Source organism: Suricata suricatta, chromosome 2, assembly GCF_006229205.1.
Source record: "Suricata suricatta isolate VVHF042 chromosome 2, meerkat_22Aug2017_6uvM2_HiC, whole genome shotgun sequence".
Lineage (NCBI taxonomy): Eukaryota > Metazoa > Chordata > Mammalia > Carnivora > Herpestidae > Suricata > Suricata suricatta.
Window position 1 is genome coordinate 162,228,196 of NC_043701.1, and position 25,381 is coordinate 162,253,576.

General features: G+C 42.1%; 2 protein-coding genes across 3 annotated transcripts in view; one reads left to right on the top strand and one right to left on the bottom strand.

The window, feature by feature from the left end:
- Window positions 1-24,999, top strand: part of GSTO2 (glutathione S-transferase omega 2) — a 25,791-nt gene extending 792 nt beyond the window's left edge. Inside the window, exons 1-7 of one of the 2 annotated variants that reach the window (XM_029932549.1) lie at window positions 65-145; window positions 6,493-6,603; window positions 6,834-6,942; window positions 8,997-9,219; window positions 10,147-10,248; window positions 23,116-23,222; window positions 24,714-24,999. In XM_029932549.1, coding sequence (XP_029788409.1) covers window positions 6,573-6,603; window positions 6,834-6,942; window positions 8,997-9,219; window positions 10,147-10,248; window positions 23,116-23,222; window positions 24,714-24,873 — 732 coding nt within the window. In that variant the 5' untranslated portion in view covers window positions 65-145; window positions 6,493-6,572 and the 3' untranslated portion in view covers window positions 24,874-24,999. Of the gene's footprint in view, window positions 1-64; window positions 146-6,492; window positions 6,604-6,833; window positions 6,943-8,996; window positions 9,220-10,146; window positions 10,249-23,115; window positions 23,223-24,713 lie in introns of those variants that run through there. The other variant, XM_029932548.1, reaches the window with a different exon arrangement.
- The window catches only part of ITPRIP (inositol 1,4,5-trisphosphate receptor interacting protein), a 34,492-nt gene continuing 33,148 nt past the window's right edge, over window positions 24,038-25,381 (bottom strand). The window contains exon 6 of the transcript XR_003905720.1: window positions 24,038-25,265. The gene's annotated coding sequence lies outside the window, so the exon portion shown is untranslated. The remainder of the gene's footprint in view (window positions 25,266-25,381) is intronic.

Sequence of the window (25,381 nt, forward strand, 5' to 3'; positions counted from 1 at the left end):
GATCGCGTTCTAAGGGGCGGGTTCCGCCTGGGCCCCGCCTTCCTCAGCTGCGACCGCCCTCTGCTGCTGGCCCCGCTCCACATCCGGTTCTGCCCTTCCTGCGCGGAGGTTCTCTGGGGGGTCTTTCTCCTATCATCTAAACCGGGTGGGTCTTTCCGGTCTACAGTGCATTGGAAAGGAGGAGGGGTTTGAGGTCATTAATGGATTTTGGATTTGTCACGAATTTCGGGTTTGCCTAACACATTTAAAAGAAAAACTCAAAGACTTACCTTCATCAAAGTTTCATCAAAGATTTTAACCTCAAGAAAAGCACAAGCTCTATAATTTAAGGAACAGGTCTTTAAAGCGAGCCCCTTTAACTTAAAAAAAAATCCCGTCATTAAGTTATTCTTATTTTTCTGATTTGGCTGGAGTAGGTAAAGATGACCCAAGATCAGGAATTCTCAGGCTTGCATATAGCACCACTAGGTTAGCTACATTACAGGGCACTGGCTGCAGTCAAATTTGGTCCCTGGTTAAGTCTTCACTTGGTGAGGATTTATGGGCCTTCCCTACTATGTTCAAATACTAATACAAGTAACAGCTAATGTTGGATGCTTACTAGGTATTAAATGCTTCTTTTTTTTTTTTAAATCCTTCTTAATCATATCTGAATTCATCCTCCCCAAGCCACAGATTGTGTTGGTACTATTAGCTCTAAATTATGGAGGGGAACATCAGGGCATAGAAAGTTGTGTGTTTCCCAAGGTCACCAAGTTAGTAAATGCTAAAGAGGTGATTCAAATCCAGCCTGAGCTCTTACAGCCATTTAGAGCATTCTTGAGATGATCATACATTTGCTTCTGCCCCAGTTTCTATTCACTAGCAATTTAGAGGTTGAGCCAGAAGATAGTATCCACCTTTTTGAGACACCACTATTACGTGTGGGATTCAACAGAAAGTGTTGATGTTCCTTTTTCCAACTTAGTGTGTTTTGTTAAATTTTACAAATATTTGACTTTGGCTAATTTTAGGATCTTGAAAATCTGCCTTTGCTCTTTCAAATGATACCATATTAAAATGTTCAAAAATGTTTTTCTTTGATCCCCCAAGCTGTAAGGAGAAATAGGAATAGGAAAGCAGAATCTAGTACTTGAAAAGAAAGTCTCCTTTGACTAAGGATGGAAGGATGAAGTTGTTCTTCTGATAACTTTAGTAATCTTATTTGATGTGTCCCAGATATGTGTGTGTGTGTGTGTGTGTAGCCTAGGAGGCCATTGAGATTGAAATAAGGTGGTGGAAAGGTACACACTTTCAGTTACAGGTAAGTTTTAGGAATGTAATGTACAACAGGATAACTATATGTAACACTGCTGCATGGTATATTTGAAAGTTGCTAAGAAGGTAGATCCTAAAAGATCTCCCTGGGTAGGTCTGTCCAGGTCTGGGGAGAATTATTTTATAATTGTATGAGGAGATGGATGTTAACTAAATTTACTGAGGTAATCATTATGACTTATGTATATAAGTCAAGTCATTATGCTTTGTATCTTAGACTCATACAGAGCTGTATGTCAATTATATCTTAATAAAACTGAAAATAAAGTTCCCAAAGGCATTAGAACACAGGATTCCCTACGATCCTGACTTCCTGGAAATAGTCCTGGGTTAGGCCTATTTGCAAATAGAGCCTTTCCCCTTACTTTTCTCATTCTTTGAACTTGGTGAACAAGTTTTGAACACCCAGTAACATAATTTTTCATGTACATTAGGCTTCTGAAATGTCCTCCAGTTCTTGCCACTGTCAGAGATTGGTGTGACAAAAAAAATTTTTTAACTGCAAAATGCAAACCCCATTTTTTTTCTCAAAACTTGTGTAGTAAAAAAACAAAAAAGAAACTTGTATAATTAAATTATTTTTGTGGTGGCATTCTTTTCCTAGTAGGCTTGAGTAATTATCACCCATGACTGAAGTTTCCCACATTTTGAAAACATATCCAGTTCTGTTTCAGGTAGCTAGAAATGATTTAGAGTAGGTTTCATTTGGCCCTATTTCTGTTTGTCTCTTGCTTGAGTGAATCAGTATAATAGTGGTATAAACATGATATAATAACATAAAGAGAACATTTACAAAGAGGATTTCAAAGAGGTACATACTGGTTCTTAGAAAGGAAATAGGGATAAGCTTAAAGGTCAAGGGGCGCCTGGGTGGCTCAGTCGGTTAAGCCTCCGGCTTCGGCTCAGGTCAGATCTCATGTTCGTGGGTTTGAGCCCCGCGTCAGGCTCTGTGCTGACAGCTAGCTCAGAGCCTGGAGCCTGCTTCCGGTTCTGTGTCTCCCTCTCTCTCTGACCCTCCCCCTCTCATACTCTGTCTCTCTCTGTATCAAAAATAAATAAAACATTAAAAAAAAAAAAAGCTTAAAGGTCATAATTAAAATCTTTCTAGGGAAACCATAGCATTCAGTGGTAAGATTAAGAATCATACTACTGAAACATAGCCTGCAGCATTCAACCCATTCAACTAGCATTAAATTGGCAGCTGGTGAAATAAGTATTTTGAGTTAAATTTTAATTCTAATGTGCTTAGCAAAGCAGAATTGCAGTACATTTCATCTTTATAGATACAGAATTGGAGTGTACTATTAGACATGTGTTCTTATTCACTAATATTAGCCATTAGTTTCCAAATACACTGAGCTCTTACTACACCAAGGATGTGCACAATTTCATTCAATATTCAAAACCTACCAAGTAGGTACTATTAGTGTTCTCTTTTTACAGATGATGAAGATGAAGATCCAAGAGGTTAGTTACCTTGCCCAAGGGCCAAAGGCAGGGTTTAAATATAGTGCCAAATAAGAATCTTGACAATATATTGCTTCTTTTCAGAGGAAGAAATGTTTCCATCCTTCTGTCTTTCTTAATTACACCAAATACACTCCCATTTTAGAACGTGGCTTCCAATACACAGACATACTTTTAATAATTAATACCTTCCAACTCTTAGAGTTGATTTTCATTAAAAGTGGAAATGAGGAGAAAAAGTTGGAAACACATTCTCTTCTGGCATAGTAATAAGATGATTCAGGAACCTTTTACTTTACAAATGGAATTCCCAATCTATTGTTAATTCAGTCATTGTCAGTATAGAGCAGGGATGGACAAACTAAGGCCAGCAGGCCAAATCGAGTCCACTGCTGGTTTTTAATGTTTGTTTGCTTTTGAGAGAGAAGGAGAGAGAGACAGAGACAGACAGACACAGAGAGAGAATCAGAAGCAGGCTCCAGGCTTTGAACTGTCAGCACAGAGCCAGACAAGAGGTTCAAACCCACAAACCATGAGATCATGACCTGAGCCAAAGTGGAAGGCTTGACTGACAGCCATCCAAGCAATCCTCCACTGGATTTTGTACAGTTCAAGACCTAAGAATGTTTTTTACATATTTACTTTTTTTTTTCAAGTTTATTTATTTATTTTGAGGAAGAGAGAGAGCATGAGCAGGTGGGGTCACAAAGAGAGAGAGGCAGCGGCAGAGAGAATACCAAGAGGCTCTGTCAGCCTGGAGCCCAATGCAGGCCTGGAGCCCAAAGAAGGGCTCCATCTCATGAACCGTGTGATCATGACCTCAGCCAAAATCAATAGTGGATGCTTAGCCAACTGAAGGACCCAGGCGCCCTGGTTTTTACATTTGTAAATGGTTGAAAAAATATCAAGAGAATAATCATAATTTGTGCCATGTGAAAATTATATGAAATTCACCAAGAGTGAGCCCTAATGAAAACTGTGGACTTGGGTAATGATATGTCAATGCAGGGTCATGGATTATAAAAATATACCTCTTTGTTGGGGGATGTTGATGGTGGAGGAGGCTGTGTATGTGTAGGGGTAGTGAGTATATGGAAATCTCCATATCTTCTTAGTTTTGTTGTGAATCTAAACTACTCTAAAAATAAAATCTTTAAATTATACATATAAAGTTTAAATTCAGCATTCATAAATAATGTTTTATTGGAACACAGCCACACCCATTCATTTATATATTACTTATGGCTGTTTTCACCCTAAAATGTAGAGAGACTAGTTGAGACAAGATGGAAGAGCCTAAATTATTTATTATCTCAACTTCTTTAGAAAAGTTTGCCCATCTCTGGTATAGAATAAGATTCTGGTTGGATCATTGCCCCAGGACTTGAACTTCCAGGCTTCAGAATCCTTCCTCCACCTCTTACTAGTGGTGAGGCTTTTGACAAGTGACTTAACCTTGCTAGCATCAGCTTGGTCATGTTTTCAAATAAAATTATAGCATTCTTATTAAACTCTTTTAAGGATTAAATGAGTGAATACACATAAAGCACCAAATATGTGTTAGTAATAATTTCACATTCCTCTTATGGCCCTCCCCCTTAGAATCTGGATATATTTTCCTCCAACTACTTGAAATCTACTTCCCTTATGTGAGGATACATTTGTCTGCCAAGGAGTCCTCTCCTTGTCTACCAGAAGCTCTCACATGGTATGGCTATAATCATTGCTTTCATCTTACCATCCAGTTTGTCTCCCCCCCTTCTTAAAAAAGATTTTATATATTATTTTTTTAAACTTTTTATTTAAAAAATTTTTAATGTTTTTTATTTATTTTTGAGAGACAGAGACAGCGCAAGCAGGGGAGGGTCAGAGAGAGATGGAGACACAATCGGAAGACAGGCTCCAGGCTCTGAGCTAGCTGTCAGCAAAGAGCCCAATGTGGAGCTGGAACCCATGAACTGTGAGATCATGACCTGAGCTGAAGTCAGACGCTTAACCGACTGAGGCACCCAGGTGCCCCCAAATATTTTATTTTTAAAGTAATCTCTATACCCAATGTGGAGCTCAAACTCACAACCCCGAGATCAAGAGTCATACACTCTACCAACTGAACCAGCCAGGCACCCCACCAGTTTGTTCTTCTTGATCAAAATTAGCTCCAGAATAGTAGTTATCCTGTTTACTTTATCTGTCTTCCAAAAATACAAAATTATTAGCATAGGAAGTCAGTTTATCTTTTCTAATACCAGATGTCTGACTGACATATATGGTTTTCTTTTCAGAGAACACTTACTCAAACATTTTTGCCACTGTGCAATTCTTATAAAGTGACAACTACTCAAAATCAGATGAATTCGTTCTGAATGACTTAGCAAAAAATGTAACTGAGTCACTAGTCTAAATATTTTTAAAGATTCTTATTCAGTAGGGGAAAAAACCTATTAACCAATGATTTCTGGAGAGATTGGAATTCCAAAGGCCAAAAGGTACCCATTCATAAGTTACACGATTAGTTTGTGCCATTTTAACAAAGATATTTAAATTTAGTGAACATTTAAGTAGCCATTATGTGTTATATCTTACATAAAATAAAGTCTTATAAGAAAGGACTTCCATTCTCACCCTCTTAATCAACTTTAGAGGCCAAGACAATAAAGTCAGTCTTTGAACTTTTAAAGTTCTTCAGCCCCACTCACTGGTCACATTGGGCAAATAACTTCATTTTTCTCAGGCTGTTTTTTGTTCTGCAAATTAGTAATAATACTAGCTGCCTAACTGAGTAGTCATGGGAACCAAATAAGGTAGTCAATGGAAATCATTTAGTGTGAGTGAGAGGTCACACTTTTCTTTCCTTCTTTATCTGTCAATCTTACACAAACCATTGACCAGCAATTCCCATTTCAGCCAAGTTTTGTAAAATTAAAGGAATTATTTTACCATCTGCTAAAATGTCATGATCTCAGCCTATCAGGGTCAGAGCAAAGACCAGCTACCTCTTTAATGTAAGGTAGATGGAAGAGCTATCCAAGTGGCCCCTGTATGGCTGGGTTGTCTGCCATGTTTTCCTAAGCAAATAGAGTTTTCTCTAAATGTATGCTGGAAGTGGTAAGAGTTCACAAATTCTCATCTCTGCCTCTAGATAAAGAATGTTCCTATTCATCAGTAGTTTTCCGTAGCTGGGGTAACATCTCACAAATAGGGCCAGAACAAATGTAAACCAAGTGAGGGTCCTTAAAATTTTAAGGAGGCACTCGCTCTCAGGGTCACACAAGATTTCAACAGAACAGCGCCCCCCCTCCCCCCATGTCTGGCTTTATGTAAACAAACAAACAAATCTTACTCATTATCGGGAGGTTGTGTCCAATTTTCTTAGAGATGCAGGAGGGAGGGTTTAGGATGGAAAAGAAAACATCATTACCCTGGTCAACTTTTATTAAACTCCCTTGAAGTACAAGCTGGAGTTTAAATGTCCAATCTTCAGGGACTTTGCATGTGGAGAAGAGACCCACCCAGAATGTGCTCCCACGTGTTAAGGCAAGGGGTACTTTTCAGGGTTCTCTTGCTCACTCGGACTCCTGGGCTTCCAAATCTGGGCAGATGTCTCTCGTGGTTAAGTTATCCTAGCTCCAGTCCTTGATCACTTCCCTTCTGCCCTCTCACCGCCCCCCCCTCGCCCCAATCCCGCTCAAAACTTGAATTTGGGGCTAGGAGGAGTTCACTGGAGCGCAGCTGTCCCTAGAGCCTGCGGCCGCGACGAGTTCGAGACGTCGCGCAGACGCCAGGAAACCATGGACGATGCGACCAGGACCTTTGGGAAAGGTGAGCCCCCTCAACAGTTGTCCCTGGACTAGGGGCACCGCACCGCTGGGGATGTTGGCTCAGGGACAGGGGGCTGTCCGGCCATGGCCCCCAGAGACGCGGCGGGGAGGGACTTGAGGGGTTCCTCTGCACAGATGTGGCCTCTCTGGGACTCGGGAGGCGGGACACGGGCAATTCTCTTGGGATTCCCCGTGGGCTCACCGGTCGCTCGAACCCTCCTTTCCCCGCAGGAAGCTGCCCCCCGGGGCCGGTCCCAGAGGGCCTGATCCGCATCTACAGCATGAGGTTCTGCCCCTATGCGCACAGGACTCGGCTTGTCCTCCGGGCCAAAGGCATCAGGTGAGAAGCCAGAGCCCAGAGGCCGCGTGGGGTGTTCAAAATCTGGGGCGCCCTGCTCCAATTTCAGAGAGGCTCCTTGTGTCCCTTTTTTCTGAGACAGAGTCGATAAATGGTTAGCAAAGGACGGGTTCTTTAGCGGGCCATCCTGAACTGTACAGCTTGTTCTTAGCGGCGTTGTGAAACTTCTGGACCTTTCCGCGAGAACTGAGCCTTGCCTCTGGTGAGCTGTTTCCCTCCCGTAATGCTTGTGAAGGAAGGGCAACTTCGAGGCCTTCTATGCTCCGGCGAATCCCCACCCCCACCCCCACCCTGGGCAACCAGGCAACTTCAGTCACTTTCTTCACTGCGTTGACCGCATCCATCATTTTATTCGTTCATCCCTCTTACCAACCCACTCTCCTCAGACCCACTTCTACCAGCGCCACCCCCCACGCCGCCTCCAGTAGCCAAATGTAATTTCTTGAGGGTAGGGCTTTTGTCTATTCCACTCCTGAGCTAGAAGAGAGCCTGGAGCATGGTAGGTGTTTAAAAATGTTTTTTGAGTGAATGAACAAATACTTCCAAACAATGAAGTAGAAGTGCAGTCAGGAGGTGTCTTGAAGGTTCTAACATGCCTGAGAAATAGGTACATTTTCTTCCAGAAGGAATTTTGCAAAACTAGCACTTGCAAAGGAGGTCTGGATATGGAAAGTAGAGCAACTTTGCTGGAATAGAGTGCAGCTGGCCACAGAGCCAAAGTGTTGAGATTGTGTTATTCTAGGGTTCTGACTCTCTTGGAGAGTCTTTAAGGGATGTCTTCAGAATTTAAGACTCATGTCAGAGAACTATCAAGAAATACTAATAGACATTTTAAATAAAATTCTGTAATTCTGTTCTTTTGAGTGTATATGGCTTACATTTCCAGATTCTTCCTTATTGCTTAAGTCTAGTTGGCCCTAAGGTTACCTATTTAAAATAACAATAGTTCAAGGTTTTACCCTTAAGTGACAAATTGATAGCTTAGGAAGTAATGTAACTACTTCTTTAGGGCAGGGTTTTTCAACCCTGTTATAACATTCTGGGCCAGGATGTTCGTTGTGTGTGTGCCTGTGTGTGTGTGTGTGTGTGTGTGTGTGTGTGTGTGTGTGTTTGTGTGTTTGGGGTGGGGTGGGGTGGGGTGCTGCCTTGTTCATTGTTGAGCATTTAGCAACAACCCTGGTCTCTACCCATTAGATATGACAACCAAAAAATGACTCAGACATTGACACACGTCCCTGCAGAATGGAGCAAGATCACTCCTGGTTGAAAACCACTGCTTTAGGATTTAAGAAACTTTCCTTGACGGAGCAAAGAATATACTCATTTGTTTCCTCTAATCTTTTAAACATATGTGAGCACTTCTGGTAACTTTATAGGTTTGAGCCTCTAATAATAATAATGAGAAGAATAAAAAAGTTATTGCATGCTTATATACCTAGGCACTGTCCCAAGCACTTTAGACATAGTCACTTATTTCATCCTCACAACAGTGCGAGGAAATGGGCACAATAATTATCCCCATTTTACAATTAAGGACACTGAGTACAGAGAGGTTAAGGAACTTGGTCAGACTCGCAAGCTAGCCAGTCCAGATCCCAGGCAGTCTGAGGCCAGACTTGGAGCTCATAACTGCTAATATTTACCATATCCTTTTGTGATCTGTTAATATCAAATTTGTATTTGCAAGTTTTAAAATGTATGAAACTCTATAATGCTGTGCTTAAGAGTGTGAGCTCTGAGTCAGACTTCCTGACTCTCAGCTTGGCTCTATGATTTCCTAGCAGTGGTAACGGGGCAGGAGACTGAACCTCCCTGAGCCAGGAATCACAAGGAGACAAGGCAGAGAAAAGGTTCAGTGCATCTTAACTAGGAATCAAGACAATGATGTTGCTATGTATTTTTCTTTGTAAAAACCTAATCTTTGAGAAACTTATCGCAAATTTAAATTTTAGAAATTAATTGCTTCTGCCTTCCAGGTGAATGTCTGTGTAAGTCTCTCATTTTTGTTGTGTCTTCTTTTCCCTCTGCCTTTGAAGACATGAAGTAATCAACATTAACCTGAGAAATAAGCCTGAATGGTACTATACAAAGCACCCTTTTGGCCAAATTCCTGTCCTGGAGAACAGCAAATGTCAGTTGATCTATGAATCAGTCATCGCTTGTGAGTACCTGGATGATGCTTATCCTGGAAGGAAGCTGTTTCCATATGACCCTTATGAGCGGGCTCGCCAAAAGATGTTATTGGAGCTCTTCTGTAAGGTATATCCAAATTTTTAAAAAGTCACTTATAGTCTGTTTTACTTTGTATGTCTCTCCCAAACTTCAGTTCATTTTTAAAGCTAAATCTTTGGTGACATTGTTTTGTGTTACTACATGCATCTTAGGAGGATAACTCGCATGGAATAATAGTAGGGCTTTCACACCTAATATTAAAGATTAAGGGCTTAACTGATAGGTTCTTTTCCATTTCTACTAGGAGACTCAAGAGGTATGGTTATGGTGTGGTCATGACCGTGTGACTCAAGGTGGGAATGTTGAAAAAGCTGAAACCTAGGGGATATTTCTAAGGTTTCAGGTAAAAAAAAAATTGAGGTGTGAAGAAGGTAATGCATAAAGGGACTGGCCTTTATGTTGGGGAACGGTGCAACTATCCAGGAAATGTGAAGAAGAGAGGAAAGGGATACCTGTTGATAATACAAGAAACAATGAAATTTTATGTGATAGTTCTCTTTGAAAAGAAATAAGAGGAACTCAAGAACATTAATGGCTGACCTATCTTGAGAAGTTATGCTGTGCCAAGCACTATCCTACCTGCTTTGTAAAGGTTAACTTGCTTAACTCTCACGACAGCCTTGCAAGGTTGGGCACTGTTACTGTATCCGTCTTTCAGACGACACTGAGGCTTAGAGAGGTTAAATGCCCCACCCAAGACTGTACAACCCAGAAGTAGTTGAGCAAGTAGGGAACGCTGGAGAGCCCCTTTAAAGCACGGTGTTTTGTCAGGGTGCTGTGACAGTGGGTTCCTGGAACCCAGAGATGACATGACCCTCCCAGGAGGTTGGGAATCTGGGTGTGGGTGTTGTCCTGTTAAGTTGGAGTGATAAAACTTTGGTTGTGTTTTCATGCAGAACAGGAGCACAGCATTTCCTTAGACCTCTCCACTAAGAACCCGTGTTCTCTGATTAGGTACCACATTTGACCAAGGAGTGTCTGGTGGCCATAAGATGTGGGAGAGCATGTGCTGATCTGAAGCTAGCCCTGCGTCAGGAATTCTGCAACCTTGAAGAGGTACAAAAGGGGGCCCCTCCCCTGGTCAGACTCAGTGGAAGAAGCAATGCTGGGTCCCTAGCCTGGTCACTCTGATAACCCCCCTGCTTTCACAGACTTATTCTTTCTGCCAGACGTTGATAAGCTCAAGTACAGTCATCCGGTTTTAACTTGTGGGTGTTTGCCCCCCACCCCCCACTAACCTGTTCTAGAACTATTCTTGAAAATCTGGCAAGGGAGGGAGAAGGACATGTGATGAGTTTCTTCCTTTCCCTGAGTCACCACATTCTTTACCTCTGCACGACTTTTGTACCTTCTGCCAGTGAAGCTAAGGTTTATATTTATTAAGGATTTTGTTTGGTGCTAGCAAAAGGGACCCTACTATGGTAAACTTATAAGGGTTTATTCTCTCTCGTAAAAAAGCCAGAGGTAGTGCAGTTCAGGGCTATTTTGATGGCTTCTTTATAAAGTTATTAGGGACCGAAGCTCCCTTTCCATCTGGTTTGTCATCTTTTGTATGAGTCTTTCATCCTCAAAAATGACAAGATAGATGCTGGAACTGCAGCCATCACATCCAAGTTCCAGGTAGCAGAAAGGAGAACAGAGGGGGGAAAAATGACAAACGGCCATCTCCCTTTAAAAGGCTTTCCTGGAATCCCTACTCAATGGCTCCTTAAATCTCATTGGCCAGAACGTAGTTGTTGTGGGAGAACTATGGGCAGGGGCAGCTGGGAAATGTCATCTTTTAGCTGGGGATGCCCCGAATAGATCAGAGTTCTGTAATTAAGAAAGAGGGGAGAGTGGCTATGGGTAGGCAAGGGGCAAACTCTGCCAGCAGATCCTTCCCTAACCTGGCAGGAATATAGCTACTTACCCCTTAGCCCTAGAATAATCTGGAAGGTGATTCTATGACTTCCTTTATCTTTGTTCTAGAATCTGACATGTTCCCTTTATGGGGGTGGGGGTGGGAGTTGTAACTCTGTTGGCAGCCAGAGAATGCTATGTTTATCCCCTTCAGGGAAGGCTGATTATTAATTCCCTTCCATTTGACCTTTGTCAAGTAGAAGCAGATTAAATTTATTTACACTTCCAGCTGCCTATCTTAGATTTGTACAATTGCAGTATTTATGGATGATAAATAATTATCTATAAGAAAGAACTCTCTGAAAGAAGAAGATGCTCTGATTTATATAGCATTTTCTGACTTCAGGGATGTAAATACGCCCACCAAACGCTGATACGACCTACCGTTGTTGTGTCTCTAAGCTCAGGGCTGAAAAGAGGTGTCTTTGGTGATTGGTCAGCTCCTGCACATCACTGAATAACACATTTCCTCTTTATCTTCAGCAGCTGAGTCCTAGGAATAATTTGTTAAACTAGCTGAGGTTTAAATATTTACTAAAATACTGATGGTATTTAAGGACCACTGAATATTCAGCATTGTTCTAGCAGATTTGAATATGGTGTTTGTCCCATTGTTAGCAAGACTTATAAGTACAGTGTAGACAATATCAGAACCTGAAACATGCCCACATAGCTTGAATTATTTGGTCCACTCTTAATACCAGTATATTGAGTCTAGGAGATTCTAGTGAAATTGGAATTTGTCAGAATAATTTTGATAGAGAATGTTCCCTGACTTGTGCAACTTTTTTGCATGGTTTTCTATCATCAGGATTTTGTGTGAGCTGCAAATATACTAAATATACATGGTCTTTCTGAGTAAGTAAGACAAGATACCAACACATAATCTCCGGCCATGTGATCCTCAAGCAAAAGGTTCAATTTACCACTTACGCTGTGACAGTTTCTCTTTTTGAAGTAAATGCCCTGACTTTAAAATTTTTTCTCTAAAAAAAGTTTCATCAAAATCAAAGATTCATTGTGCTTGTTATTTAGCCACATTTTTCTGTAATATGTTTACAATTCTTTGAGATACATTACTGCTGCGTTCATGATCAAACCGGCAGACTCCCCACTTGCTTTCCTGTTCCAAACATTTGTATGAATTTTTAAATGACAGGGATGCTCTTCTCTACCCACACTTTCTGGTTTCAAACTGAGTTTCTAGGCGTCACTGAATCAGCCTCAGTGGGACACATCTTTGTAGCTTTATTCTCTTTTTCATGTTAGTGATGGACTTCACTGTATCAGAATAGCGCTCCAGCCTGCCTTCATTTTATCTTTGGCAAAACTTTCAGAGGTTCTTTTTTTTTTTGGCCAGTGCCTTTGTTCTGAATATTTTCACTGTGGAAATAGTCAGCTCAAGTCCAAAGGCAGTGAAAGACAGGTTTCTGACAGGTGTCTCTGATGCTTTGGAATTTTGTTCTGATTCAGCATTTCTGTACTTATGAATTCTGTATTCTGGCTGTTGCTTGATCTCTTGCCAGTCATCAGTGGAACTCAATACAAGGGAATGAGAAGGGTGGTAACAGATGAGTCTGGAAAACATGGAGGGAGTGACAACCTGCCTGGTAACTTGAGGCCTTTAGCCTTCGGGGGCCACAGGACACTTCATGTTGTTTTTAATTTTTTTAAACATATGTTTATTTATTTGTGAGAGGGAGAAAGAGAGTGAGAGAGAACGAGCAGGGAAGGGGCAGAGAGTGAGGGGCACAGAGGGTCTGAAGTGGGTTCTGCGCTGACAGCAGCTAGCCTGATGCTCCAAGTCACAAACCTTGAGATCACCAGAGCCAAAGTCGGACACTCAGCTGACTGAGCCACCTAGGCACCCCATGTTTTTAAATCTTCGTATCCCCCAGCCTGCCTTGTGATGTCTCCACGCGGAGTTTCCCATGTCGCCAAATTTAATTACATGCCTTGTTTTCAGTGGTTTACATGAGGTCAGATTTGTATAAGCGGTATTTACATCACCCAAGAACATCTCTGGTTAAGTATTTTCTTGATGCAAAATTCCTCCCATAACCTTAAGTTTTAATGTGTTTTCTCCTCTCCAGAATGAATACATTTGTGCCCAATCAGATTTTACTTCTTGGTTAAGTGTTGCCATTTTTCTTTAATTTTTCTTAATTTCAATAATGAAATAATACGCTGCTTAATTGTTGACCCTTTAATGTCACCAGGACATGAAGGAAAGATATTTTGTATCTGGTTAATTGCTCGCTGAAAATAATTTTCTGTAGCCTTTTATATATGGCAAACAATTTATAAGCTAAATTTATTTTTGTTATCAACAATTTAACATGTCTACAAACTAATTGTTACTATTTTTTCTAGCAGCTTTATTGAGATATAATTCACATACCATAAATTCACCCTTTTCAAGTGTACAGTTCAGTGGCTTTTAGTATATTTACAGAGTTGTGCAGCCATCACCACTACTTATTCTAGAACATTTCATCATCTCAAAAAGGAACTCCTTAGTCATTAGTATTAGCTTCCATTTCTTCAAAACCTTCCCAGCCATCGGCAACCACTAATTCACTTGTTGTCTTTATGGATTTACCTGTTCTGGACATTTCATATAAGTGGAAACATAGAATGTTAGCCTTTCATGAGCTTCTTTTCCTTAACATAATGTTTTCAAGGTTCATCCTTTATTCCTTTTTATGGCTGAACAGTATTGCACTGTACAGAGATATCATATTTTGGGTATCCATCAGTTAATGGACACGGGTTGTTTCCTCTTTCCAACTATTACAAATAATGCTGCTGTGAGCATTTATGTACACATTCTTGTGTTGGACATATGTTGTAAATTCTTTTGGGTTTGCTAACAGATTTAGCATGTCTACTAACATTAATTTCAGTTGTAACCACCATCCTTCCACTCTAGGAAACTGATTATCCTTTATTCACAAGGGCTGAGTGAGTGGTTTATGTGCTGTTGCTACTTTGGTAACTCATTCACTGTCCAATTCAGCAGCTTTCTATGTAAACTACTATTTGCTGTATGTCAGTTAATAGCCTTCTGCTCTACTATACCACCTACCGTCATGTAAGTCAGAATAATAATTATTCCTATCATTTAGAAATTAATTTTCCTCTTCTTCAATTATAAAGTAATACTGTTCATTAGGGAGAATTTGGAAAATACAGAAATATATAGAAATGAAGAAAAATAATCTATAAGCCCTTTACACAGAAACAACTATTGGTATTATTTTGGGTTTTTTTTTCTTTCCTTTTCTGCTATATGTATTTTTGTGTAGTTGAAGTTGTACTGTATACAGAACTAGGTTTTCATTATGATGTAAAGATCTTCCCATATTTTATAAACATTAGAATGCCTGTTTATATGTGTAAGAGCATTTATTAAAGAAGCATTATTTGTGAGGGTGAAAATTTATAAAGCTTAATGTACATTAGACAGGGAATGGTTAGATAAATTATGTTCATCTTGCGATGCCTGGGTGGTTCAGTCAATTGAGCAGCTGACTCTTGATTTTGGCTCAGGTCATGATCCCACAGTTCGTGAGTTCAAGCCCCATATCAGGCTCTGTGCTGACAGCACTGAGCCTGCTTTGGATTCTCTGTCTCCCTCTCTCTGCCCCTCCCCCACTTGTGCTTTCTCCCTCAAAAATAAATAAATGTTAAAAAATTTTTTAAATAAAAAATTATGTTCATCTTGTGGTATTCTGTATAGCAGTTTATTTTTTAGATGTTTTTAAATTTATTTTTGAGAGAAACAGACAGGGAGACAGCATGAGTGCAGGAGGGGCCGAGAGAGAGGGAGACACAGAATCTGAAGGAAGCTCAAGCCTCTGAGCTGTCAGCACAGAGCCTGATGGGGGGCTCGAACCTGTGAACTGCAAGATCATGACCTGAGCCGAAGTCAGACCACAAGACCATGAACTGAGCTGAAGTCGGATGCTTAACCTACTGAGCCACCCAGGCGCCCCAACAGTTTAAAATGAATGAAGTAGATCCATGTGTACTGCCATGAAAAAATTGCCTAGAAACTTAAGTGAATTACACAGTAACACACATGGCATGATCCCATTTTTGTAGGAGAAAACAAATGTACATATGTGTACCTATGCATGTAAATAAATGTCCAGAAAAATGCCTATAGAGATAGATATCACACCCCCAATAGAGGCTGCTGCTGGGAAAGTGCTTAGAATTGGGAGGGGAAAGAAAACTGGGTACGAGCAGGGACAGGGGAGGGTAGGTCTTTACCATGTATACTGCTTTCTTTTTGGGGGGCACTTGGGTAGCTCAGTAATTTGAGTGTCCAAATATAGCTCAGGTCATGGTCTCAAAGTTCATGAGTTCAAGCCCTGCGTCAGGCTCTGTGCTGACAGCTCAGACAGAGCCTGGACCCTGCTTCAGATTCTGTGTTTCCCTCTCTCTCTGTCCCTCCCCTACTCGTGCTCTCTGTCTCTGTCTGTCTGTCTCTAAAAAATAAACATTTAAAAAATAGTACTGCTGTTTTTTTTTTAAATAATGAGAATGTATTTCTCTACTACATGTATAATCTTTACAAATAGAAAAAAATCACTTTTATTCTACATAATTTGCCATATTTGTAAACCATACTTATTTATCCAGCACACTCATTAGGAGATTGTTTCTAGTCGTTTACCATTTTGAACGGTGCTGCAAGAAACAGCAGCTTTTCTTTTTTGCATAGAAAAAATTTTCTCTACTTTAGAATATGTCCTTAGGCCAAACTTCCAGGAATGGAATTACCAGATCAAAGGGTATGAACATTTAGAGGCTGGAGCAGTGTGTTGCTAAATTGATTCCCCTAAGACTCGTGCTGTTTGCCCCGCAACAGCAGTAGATAAAAATTGTCTTTGCACTTTCCCCTTTCCACTGTTGGGAGATTTCATTAAAGATGATATTTGGCTGCTCTGGAGAGAAGCAACAGTTTTTCGTTGTTGGCTTAATTTTGTTATTTCTTTGATTGCTAGTAAAGTGCAAGACTTCCCCCTACAGTAGGCCATCTCTTTGTGTTTCGTTTGTGAAAATGGTCTGTTACTCGTCTATCAAGATCTTCCGATGTTCCTTGTTGATTTGTAAAAGTTCCTTTTAAAGAGTTCCTTATATTAAGGATATTTGCCTGTTTTTAAAACACTTTTTTTTTGGTTTTCTTTTGTTCTAAATTTTAGTTTGGCTTATCTTTTTTGTACATGTAGAAATAGAACAGTTAGAGGCACCTGGGTGGCTCAGTCGGTTAAGTGTGTGACTCTTGATTTAGGCTCAGGTCATGATCTCATGGTTCCTGAGATTGAGCCCCATGTCAGGCTCTGTGCTGACAGCATGGAACCTGCTTGGAATTCTCTCTCTCTCTCTCTCTCTCTCTCTCTCTCTCTCTCTTTCTCAAAAATAAAATAAATAAAATTAAAAAAAAGAAATATAGGGGTGCTTCGATGGCTCGGTTGGTTAAGTATCTGACTTGGGCTCAGGTCATGATCTCACAGTTTGTGAGTTTAAGCTCCTGCATCAGGCCCTCTGCTGTCGGTTCAGAACCTGCGTCAGATCCTCTGTGTCCCTCTCTCTCTGCTCCTTCCCTGCTCGTGCTCGCTCTCTCTCAAAAATAAATAAAAATAGTAAAGTATGTATTTAAAAAAGAAATATAACAGGCTATAGGCCTTTCCTGTTGTGATTTCTTGTGCAGCTTTTGCAAGTAGGAAGTCATCTTCCCCTTCAGGGGAAATGAAAAATATTTATTTATTTTTCCACCCACCACCATCCATCACTTTAAAGGTATTTGACTTGTCAAGCATTGGCCTACTAGCTTCCCCCCCCTACTATCATACACATACATGTTGACCAAAGAATTGAGCCCAACATAGAATTCTCAGGCTGGTCCTTTAATCCCCAAATGTTGACAAATTGCATTCTGAATCTTCATAGGGGACTCCAGGTCATAATTGCTGAGCAGCAGCTGAGGGAGTGTGTTCTGCCTCAGAACCTACTTCTGAGGCTTTTTTCCAGAGGAGAAATGGGTTTATATGAACCTTGAGTTTGTTTTATATCCTTGGTTCATTTGACAGAGAATTGGATCATTCTCGCTGGCTCTGCCTCAGTAGTGCTTCAGGGTAACAGGGACCAGAAATTTGAAATCTAAAGATCTTTCTCTCTCTCTTAATGTTTATTTATTTTAGAGAGATTGAGAGACAGACAGAGCTCGAGTTGGGGAGGAGCAGAGAGAGAGGGAGACACAGTATCCGAAGCAGACTCCAGGCTCCGAACTGTCAGCACAGAGCCCAGCGTGGCCCTGAACTCGAACTCATGGGCAGTGACAGAATGACAGGAGCCGAAGTACAGGCTTCACCGACTGAGCCACCCAGGCAGCACCTGAGAACGTTCTCTTACCTTTTATAGACTCAGAGATTTCTTCCCCCGAGTCATACTTTTCTGCTACTTCTGGAGAAGGGCCTGCTTTGCTGATGTATTGGCAAGTGGTTTTGGTCCTTTTGGAGCGGGAGGGGAGCGAGGTTCTGCTTCTCTGGAACGGTTTCCTTCAAGAAACGCTTTCTTTGTACTCCAGCGGCGCTCCCCAAGCCACTGCGCTTTCTGCCGTCTTTGGAGGCAATGACAGTGGTGCAGGGCAGCGACCTCCTAAAGTTAAGCACAGTGAAGCCGATCCAAGATTCACCACCCAAGATTATAGATGGAAGCTTTTTAGTGTCTAGTTTGAGGAGGTCTGGGATTTGCATCTCTTTAAGATCTTGCTTCTCTCACAAAAACCTTACAGATTTCTTTTACCTCCTTGGTAAACTTCCTGGGCAAGCAAAGGCCAGGGCGCCTTACCATCGATGGCCACAAGGGGGTGCTCCGTGCTTCTTCCTCCCACTCGCGCTCTAGAGCGAACCTCTTTTGGGTCCTCGTGGGGGAGCCCTTGAGGCCCTCGCCAAGGACTAGGAGCCCTTTCATCCGGGCTTTTTCACATTGAGGGGCTGGAAGCCCTGGACCCAACGGCCCCGCCTTCTTTATTTGCATGCTGTCTCCTTATAGCTTTCGACATCCCAAAGCAGGGGAAGGCTATGTAGTTAATTTTCAGTGAACTGGAAAACAGAAGATTTTAAAAGTAGGTTTTTGTTTTGTTTTGAATATTCCAGGACATCAAATGTCTTTTCCCCAGATATCCTAGTTCTTAAGCTTGGATTGGAGATGTGTTGAGACTTTTGGGGAAGTGTAGAGCTAGAAGCTGGAGCCTCACTTCCCTCCACTGCCCATCTGTGGCTGGGGGTTGGGAGGGCGATGTCTGGGGCCTGGGAACAAAAGCCCCTTCTGTAAGCAGGCTATTTTACCTTGCTTGGCACATCACAGACAGCAGTTCTGAAAGTGAGGGATTCTGTTGTGAGAGAAGCTGTTCAGCATGGAGATTGGCCAGTGTCATCGTATGTGGCAGGTGGGTGACCTAAAGAACTCAAAACAGAGTTTTAAAAATGTATGTTAGCATAACCACGGCTACGTGGGGCTGAGGGACAGCACAGCCTCCTATTCCGTTTGTGACGATAAGACACAGGGAGGCTAAGCCACTGGAGATGACTATTCGTGTGCTGCCTATCCTACTATCCTGTTTTACTTCCGACTCTCCTAAAATCTGTCAGAGGAGCTAATTGACTCTAGGCAAGGGACTAAATTTAAGCTGAGAACACAGGAGAAGTATCTTAGTTATGTTGAACAAAGGCCCTCTTTTGAATAGAATTCTATCCTTTTTTAAAAAAAAATATTTTTTACATTTTTGAGAGAGAGACAGCGTGAGCAGGGGAGGGTCAGAGAGAGAGGGAGACACAGAATCTGAAGCAGGTTCCAGGCTCTGAGCTGTCAGCACAGAGCCTGACACGGGGCTCAAACCCACGAACTGTGAGATCATGACCTGAGCCAAAGTTGGACGCTCAACCGACTGAACCACCCAGGCGCCCCTAGAATTCTTATTCTCAGTGGACTAGAACAAGAGGGAGAGAATTTTGTAAAGATTTTATTTTTTAAGTAATCTACACCCAGTGTGGGGCTCGAACTCACAACCCTGAAATCAAGAGTCACGTGCTGTACCTACTGAGCCAGCCACATGCCCCAGGAGAGAATTTTGATAATTTTTTTTTTTTTTTACTGTGATTGTGTCTCACCCAGTGGGGTAGGTGTTCTGGCAGAGCCCCTGTTTGAAAGAGAGAGAAAACGGGACTGGGGAGGAAGTTCTCACAGGGAAGCTCACAGCGGGGCCAGCCTTGGCTTTAGAGGGGCGGAGGCTTTCAGAGTTTGCTGATTCTAAGCTTTCTGCTGATATTTAAATTTAAAGAACAAACAGGGGCACCTGGGTGGCTCAGTCTGTTAAGCGTCCAGCTTCAGCTCAGGTCATGATCTCACGGTCCGTGGGTTTGGGCCCTGCATCGGGTTCTGTGCTGACAGCTAGCTCAGAGCCTGGAGCCTGCTTCAGATTCTGCGTCTCCCTCTCTCTGACCCTCCTCTGTTCACGCTGTCTCTCTCTGTCTCTCAAAAATAAATAAAAAACACTAAAAATAATAAAAATTTTAAGGAACAAACAAAGAATTCACAAGAGACTGTGATTACAGTTCTCATACAATATTTGCTGTTCAACAACACAAGGGCTGACTCTAATATGAGTATAAGGAGACTGCTGTTTTTGTCTTAGCCCCTGCACTACCCAGAGAGCTCCACCTCCTTGGGACCGAATTTCCTCCTCTGAAAAGTGAGAGTCTCTTTGTGCTTCCACATGAGAGGCAAGAATCGGCTGGCCAGGCATGTTTTCCTCTCCTCCTCAGCAACCAGGAAACTCAAGTCAGATTCAAAGATTTAAGGAACTCTGCAGGACCCTGGGCTTGATATCTTGATGTCATTTTCCTTCCTTGTTTTGACCTTCTGTTCTAACTTTATTTTCTGATCTTAGTGTTTTATTATTTTTCGTGTTAAAATTTTTTTTAATGTTTATTTTGAAGGAGAAAGACAGAGCGGGAGCAGGGGTGGGGCAGAGAGAGAGGGAGACACAGAATCCGAATCAGGCACCAGGCTCTGAGTTGTCAGCACAGAGCCCAACATGGGGCTCAAACTCACAAACCGTGAGATCATGACCTGAGCTGAAGGCGAATGCTTAACCGACTGAGCCACCCAGGCGCCCCTTCCATGTTTTTTAATTGCATGCATTTTGTTTTTACACTGCATCTCTAATCCTTTGTGTAATGTATCAGGTTTGCATGGAAGGGAGCTCTCTTACTGAGGGTCTTAAAAGTTTCAATAAACCTGTAAGGAGGGCTGGCCAGGATGTTCTCCTACATCACTGGCATGTGTCTGGAAAGAAGCCAGCACTTGGTGCTACTTTATAGGAAGATGGCTTTTCTCTTGGGACTTCTATAATTAAAAATTTTTTTAAGGTTTATTTATTTTTGAGAGAGAGAGAGAAAGAGAGACAGACAGACAGAGTGCTAACAGAAGAGGAGCAGAGAGAGAGGGAGACACAGAATCTGAAGCAGCCTCCAGCTCAGAGGCTGACACAAGGCTCTAACTCAAGAATTGCAAGATCATGACCTGAGCGGAAGTCAGACGCTCAACAAACTGAGCCACCCAGGTGCCCCTCTCTTGGGATTTTTAGACTTTCTCTGTGAGAAACCTGGGGGAGAAATGCCTGTCTGAGGCAGGGGTCAGAAATCAGCAGCTGTGTCAAGAACTCCAAGGAATTTTGATGTTACACTTAGAGTTAAGATCTCCCAAGGGAAAGGCGCCTGGGTAGCTTGGTCGGTTAAGTGTCACTCTTGATCTCAGCTATCTCAGGGTCCTGAACCCAGGCTCCATGTTGGGCTCTGGGCTGGGAGTGAAGCCAACTTAAGAAAATAAAAAGAAGAAGGAAGGAAGGAAGGAAGGAAGGAAGGGAGGAAGCCTGAGGGAATGTGTATATGTATTTTGGGAGTGGGAATAAGTAATACCTCATCTATTTCATCTATATGCTCATTTGACTGTATCAAGTACTTTGAGAGGGCTTGAATTACTTTGAGTGTTTATATAAGAATAATTATATCTGTAACATCATGTATATCAAAGACATACTCCTACTTTGAGTAAATAAAAAGCTTAAAAATATATACAAAATCAATATCAATTAGTAAGTGGTTATTCATTTTCAAAATATCACTTTACCAAAGAACCTATCAAAGGTTCCAATAAATGTCCATATAATTTGTTTTGGCAAGGACTTTGCCAAGAGCACCAAATTATACAGATGTTCGAGGATTGATTCTACAGTGTTGTTCCAGGGTTGATTGATTTACATTTGGTTCTGATTTGTGCCATCAAGGCCAACAATAAGCTGGAGGTATATGTTTCAAAGCCAGAGGCAAAAGTTTGGGTAATTACACTCTATTCCTGACCATAAAGAAGCTTTGGTGCTGTCTGGAACCCATGAAAACAGAACAATTTGTTCTTTTCTGCTGTAAGTCAGATCTGTTTTCCTTACGCCTTAAAATGGCCTCTGTCTTGAGTTTTCACTGGCCAGATTCTACAGTTTTAGTTCTATCCTGTTTGTTTTCTTGAACAAGGTGATGCTACCTAACATTTTTCCAGACTTCCAGGACATCAGTCACATAAACTCCTCTTTGCCATATTGGGGGATAATGAAAACTAGACTTTAGGGCAATGAGATTTGCTTTCTCCTCTGAGAAGAGTAGCAGGTCAGGGGATCCCATTGATCTATCATAGGTAGATCTGCTTTCTGTCGATGTAGACTTTGGACATCTCTATGCTTTGTCATCATATGAGCTTGTTTATTCATGCATGATTACATAACTCCTCACCATAACCTCTGAGGAACTTACCACCATTTTACAGGTGAGAAAATTGAGGCAAGTTGCCCCGCGTTCCATGTTGAATAGGAGGTAGAGCCTAGGATAGGACCAGCTCACCTTCTTAATGACAACCCTCGACTACATCATAGAATCCATAAGCTGATCTGGAGTATGAAAATCAAGCCTGAGTGGTAGAGATAGGAATGTAGGAATGTACCTAAAAGATGTAGGAATCTGGATCTGTGGTCGGGGAGTATGTAGTTGGTTATGGGCTATATGGGTCAGAGAGTTGTTTGCTCGATTTGCCTAGGTAACTGGCAACACACTTTCCTCTTTGGAAAGACCTGGCTTAAAAATAACCTCTGCTAAACATTTTTGCTTTTAAAATTTTCAAGTAATTTTTTCTTTTAAACTGGCTTTTGGTTATCTATGTGTTAAGAGGTTATCTGTTTGCTTTATAGTCTACCTATCTGGGTAAATTTGTCCCATTGGGAAATGAGAAATTCTATTTTAATATAAAAAGTTGATAGTGATGAGTGTACAGTTTGAAGTGTACAGTTCAAAGAGCTCAAATAAAAAAAGAAACTATGATGTAAAATCAGTGTTGGGATTTCAGGGAGTCCACTGAAGACCATTTGCTCTTTCCTGCTTTAGTTATGAATTGATTGAGAAATAAGTCTAAAGAGGAAGACATATGGAGACTACAGTATTCCCTTACTTACAGATAAAGTGCATCCTGGAGAATGGGGGAGGCGGGTTCCTTGTGTGGTCCCCTCCCTCCCAGTAATGGGCAGTGCTGGCTTGGGGCAGGGCCCCGTCTCCAGGAACTGAGCTCATCCATGGAAAGTTTAGCACTCAGAGGAACGGAGGAATGTGTTCTAGGCTAAGAGGGTGGAGCCGGGCTCCCTCAGCCTGGGTTTTCCTCCAGATTCCCGAGTCAGATGAGCCACACCATTGCTCCAGTGTGGAAAGCAGGGGAAGAGCTGTGTGTGGCTGGGAGTTTGACCCTAAAGTGGAGGAAACCTCAGGAAAAGGGAGGACTCACTGCCTAACAAACTGGAAGGAGAATCAGAGCCTTGGTTCTGTCTCTTTGGGAGTCAATTTGATGTTTGTATTTAGCGTCTGTAAATATGTCAGCAGGTTAATTAACTTGCTTTTGTTCTGTTGAAACTTCTAGATTCTTGGCTATCAGAACACCGTCTTCTTTGGTGGAGACTGTATATCCATGATTGACTACCTCTTTTGGCCCTGGTTTGAGCGGCTGGACGTGTACGGAATAGCCAAGTAAGACGTTTGACTGTGGGGCTGCGCGGGGTGACAAGCAGAATGACCAGCCACACAGCATGGAAAGTGAGGGCTGTTTAAAATAGAAGGAATTGCCCAGTGGACTCGGGGAGGCTGTGTAGGGGTCCCCAGCCAGAACATGTGCTTTGTTCTGAGGCTCAGAGACATTGAACTTGTATTGGCACCTGCTGTATTCCCAGCCAGGCACAGGGCGGGTGCCGGACAATTCTGGCATTGGGGAACCGGTCCTGCCACGGCAGAAGTACACCTGTACCCTCACAATGCGAGGGCTCAAACCTACTTAGCTGTGCTCTCCCACACCTCCCACTTTGGCTATCTCCAAAGGCAGATAACATAAAATATATTTAGATATTTTATTTTTTTAATTAAAAATTTTTTTAATGTTTTTTATTTATTTTTGAGAGAGGCAGCACGAGCAGGGGAGGGTCAGAGAGAGAGGGAGATACAGAATCCGAGGCAGGCTCCAGGCTCTGAGCTAGCTGTCAGCACAGAGCCTGATGTGGGGCTTGAACCCAAAATCATGAGATCATGACCTGAGCCTAAGCCGGACGCTCAACCGACTGAGCCACCCAGGCGCCCCTATTTAGATATTTTAAACTACGTCTCAAGGAGCGCCCGGTGGCTCAGTCGGTTGAGCTGCCGGCTTCGGCTCAGGTCATGACCTCACAGTATGTGGGTTTGAGCCCCACGTCGGGCTCTGTGCTGACAGCTAGCTCAGAGCCTGGAGCCTGCTTCAGATTCTGTATTTCTCTCTCTCTCTCTCTCTGACCCTCCCCTGCTCACGCTGTCTCTCTCTGTCTCTCAAAAATAAATAAAAAACATAAAAAAACCCTATGTTTCAAAATAAACATTACCCAAACCTGTCTCCTCCGGAGATGGACTACTGAACCATAGATCGGGACCCCTCACCTCCTCCTAGATTTCCCACTCACCAATGATACTTTTCTGGGCAAATCACTTCCATATCATAGACCTAAACTTCCCGATCCATCTTGGAAAGGTCTTGGTCAGCTCCACTAATTATTTCAAGGTCTGATGATGGTTTTACTGATTTTTAAAAAGTGTTTTTGGAAATGACTTGTCTTTATTTTTCTCAAACTCCCTAAAGTAAAATCTAACTATGACAGAAGAATGTTTCTTTTGCGGGGAGGGGAACGGGGGCGGTGTCTCTTTGTTCATAACAGTGAAGCCCAGACACCGTATTTCCCCAGAGCAATCAGTCCACAAGCCTTTTAACTATGTTGTGGAAAAGCAACAACAACTTCTCTAATTCCAAACATTCACAGCTGTTCCCCCAATGAGCTTTTCCTCCAGTTGATGATCATGATCAGTTGATAATAAGGTAACTAGGATAACTTTATTGCCCAAACAAACCAATCTTTTGTATCTTGTCTATCTAAAAAGCTACGCCTGCCACCTTTCCCCATGGCTTCCCTTTCAGACAAGCTAACCTTCTTTCCTGTCCTGCAGCTGTTTGAACCACATGCCAGCTCTCCAGCTCTGGACGGCAGCCATGAAGCAGGACCCCACTGTGTGCGCTCTTCTCATAGATAGGAACATTTTCCTGGGCTTCTTGAATCTTTATTTTCAGAACAACCCTGATGCTTTTGACTTTGGGCTAACTTGCTGAGTCTCAGTCTCCCCCTTCACCATCCTGAATTCTCAAGCATATCGTGACTCCACATCAGGGACTGTTTTTGTGGGTCAATCTCTGTTTTCTTTGGAGTTCTCAATAAACGTGGAGACAGAAAATGTATTCTTTCTGATATCTGTTTGTAGGACTCTACTGGCCTGTACCTTCTGATGATTCTCTAGAAATCTCGAGTGCCCAGTGCCAATGTCCAAGCACATTTTGGGAGCCTGTGTGCCTCCTGGATCCTTGGCCGTTGGCCCAGTTTGGCCTCCAGATCATTGATGCTCAGGATGATGTGGAGGTTCAATGATGTTCATCAATGATGCCCATCAATGATGTCCGTCACTCCAGATTGGCTCCCCTCCACGACCTCCCTGGAGAGGGGAAAGCTAGAGAAGAAGAAGAAGAAAACACTCCAGGTCTAATATTCTCCATTTGGCAACTGAAAGCTGCTGTCCACATGGGCATGCATGTGTATCATTCTTGTTCACACTTAGGCGTGGGC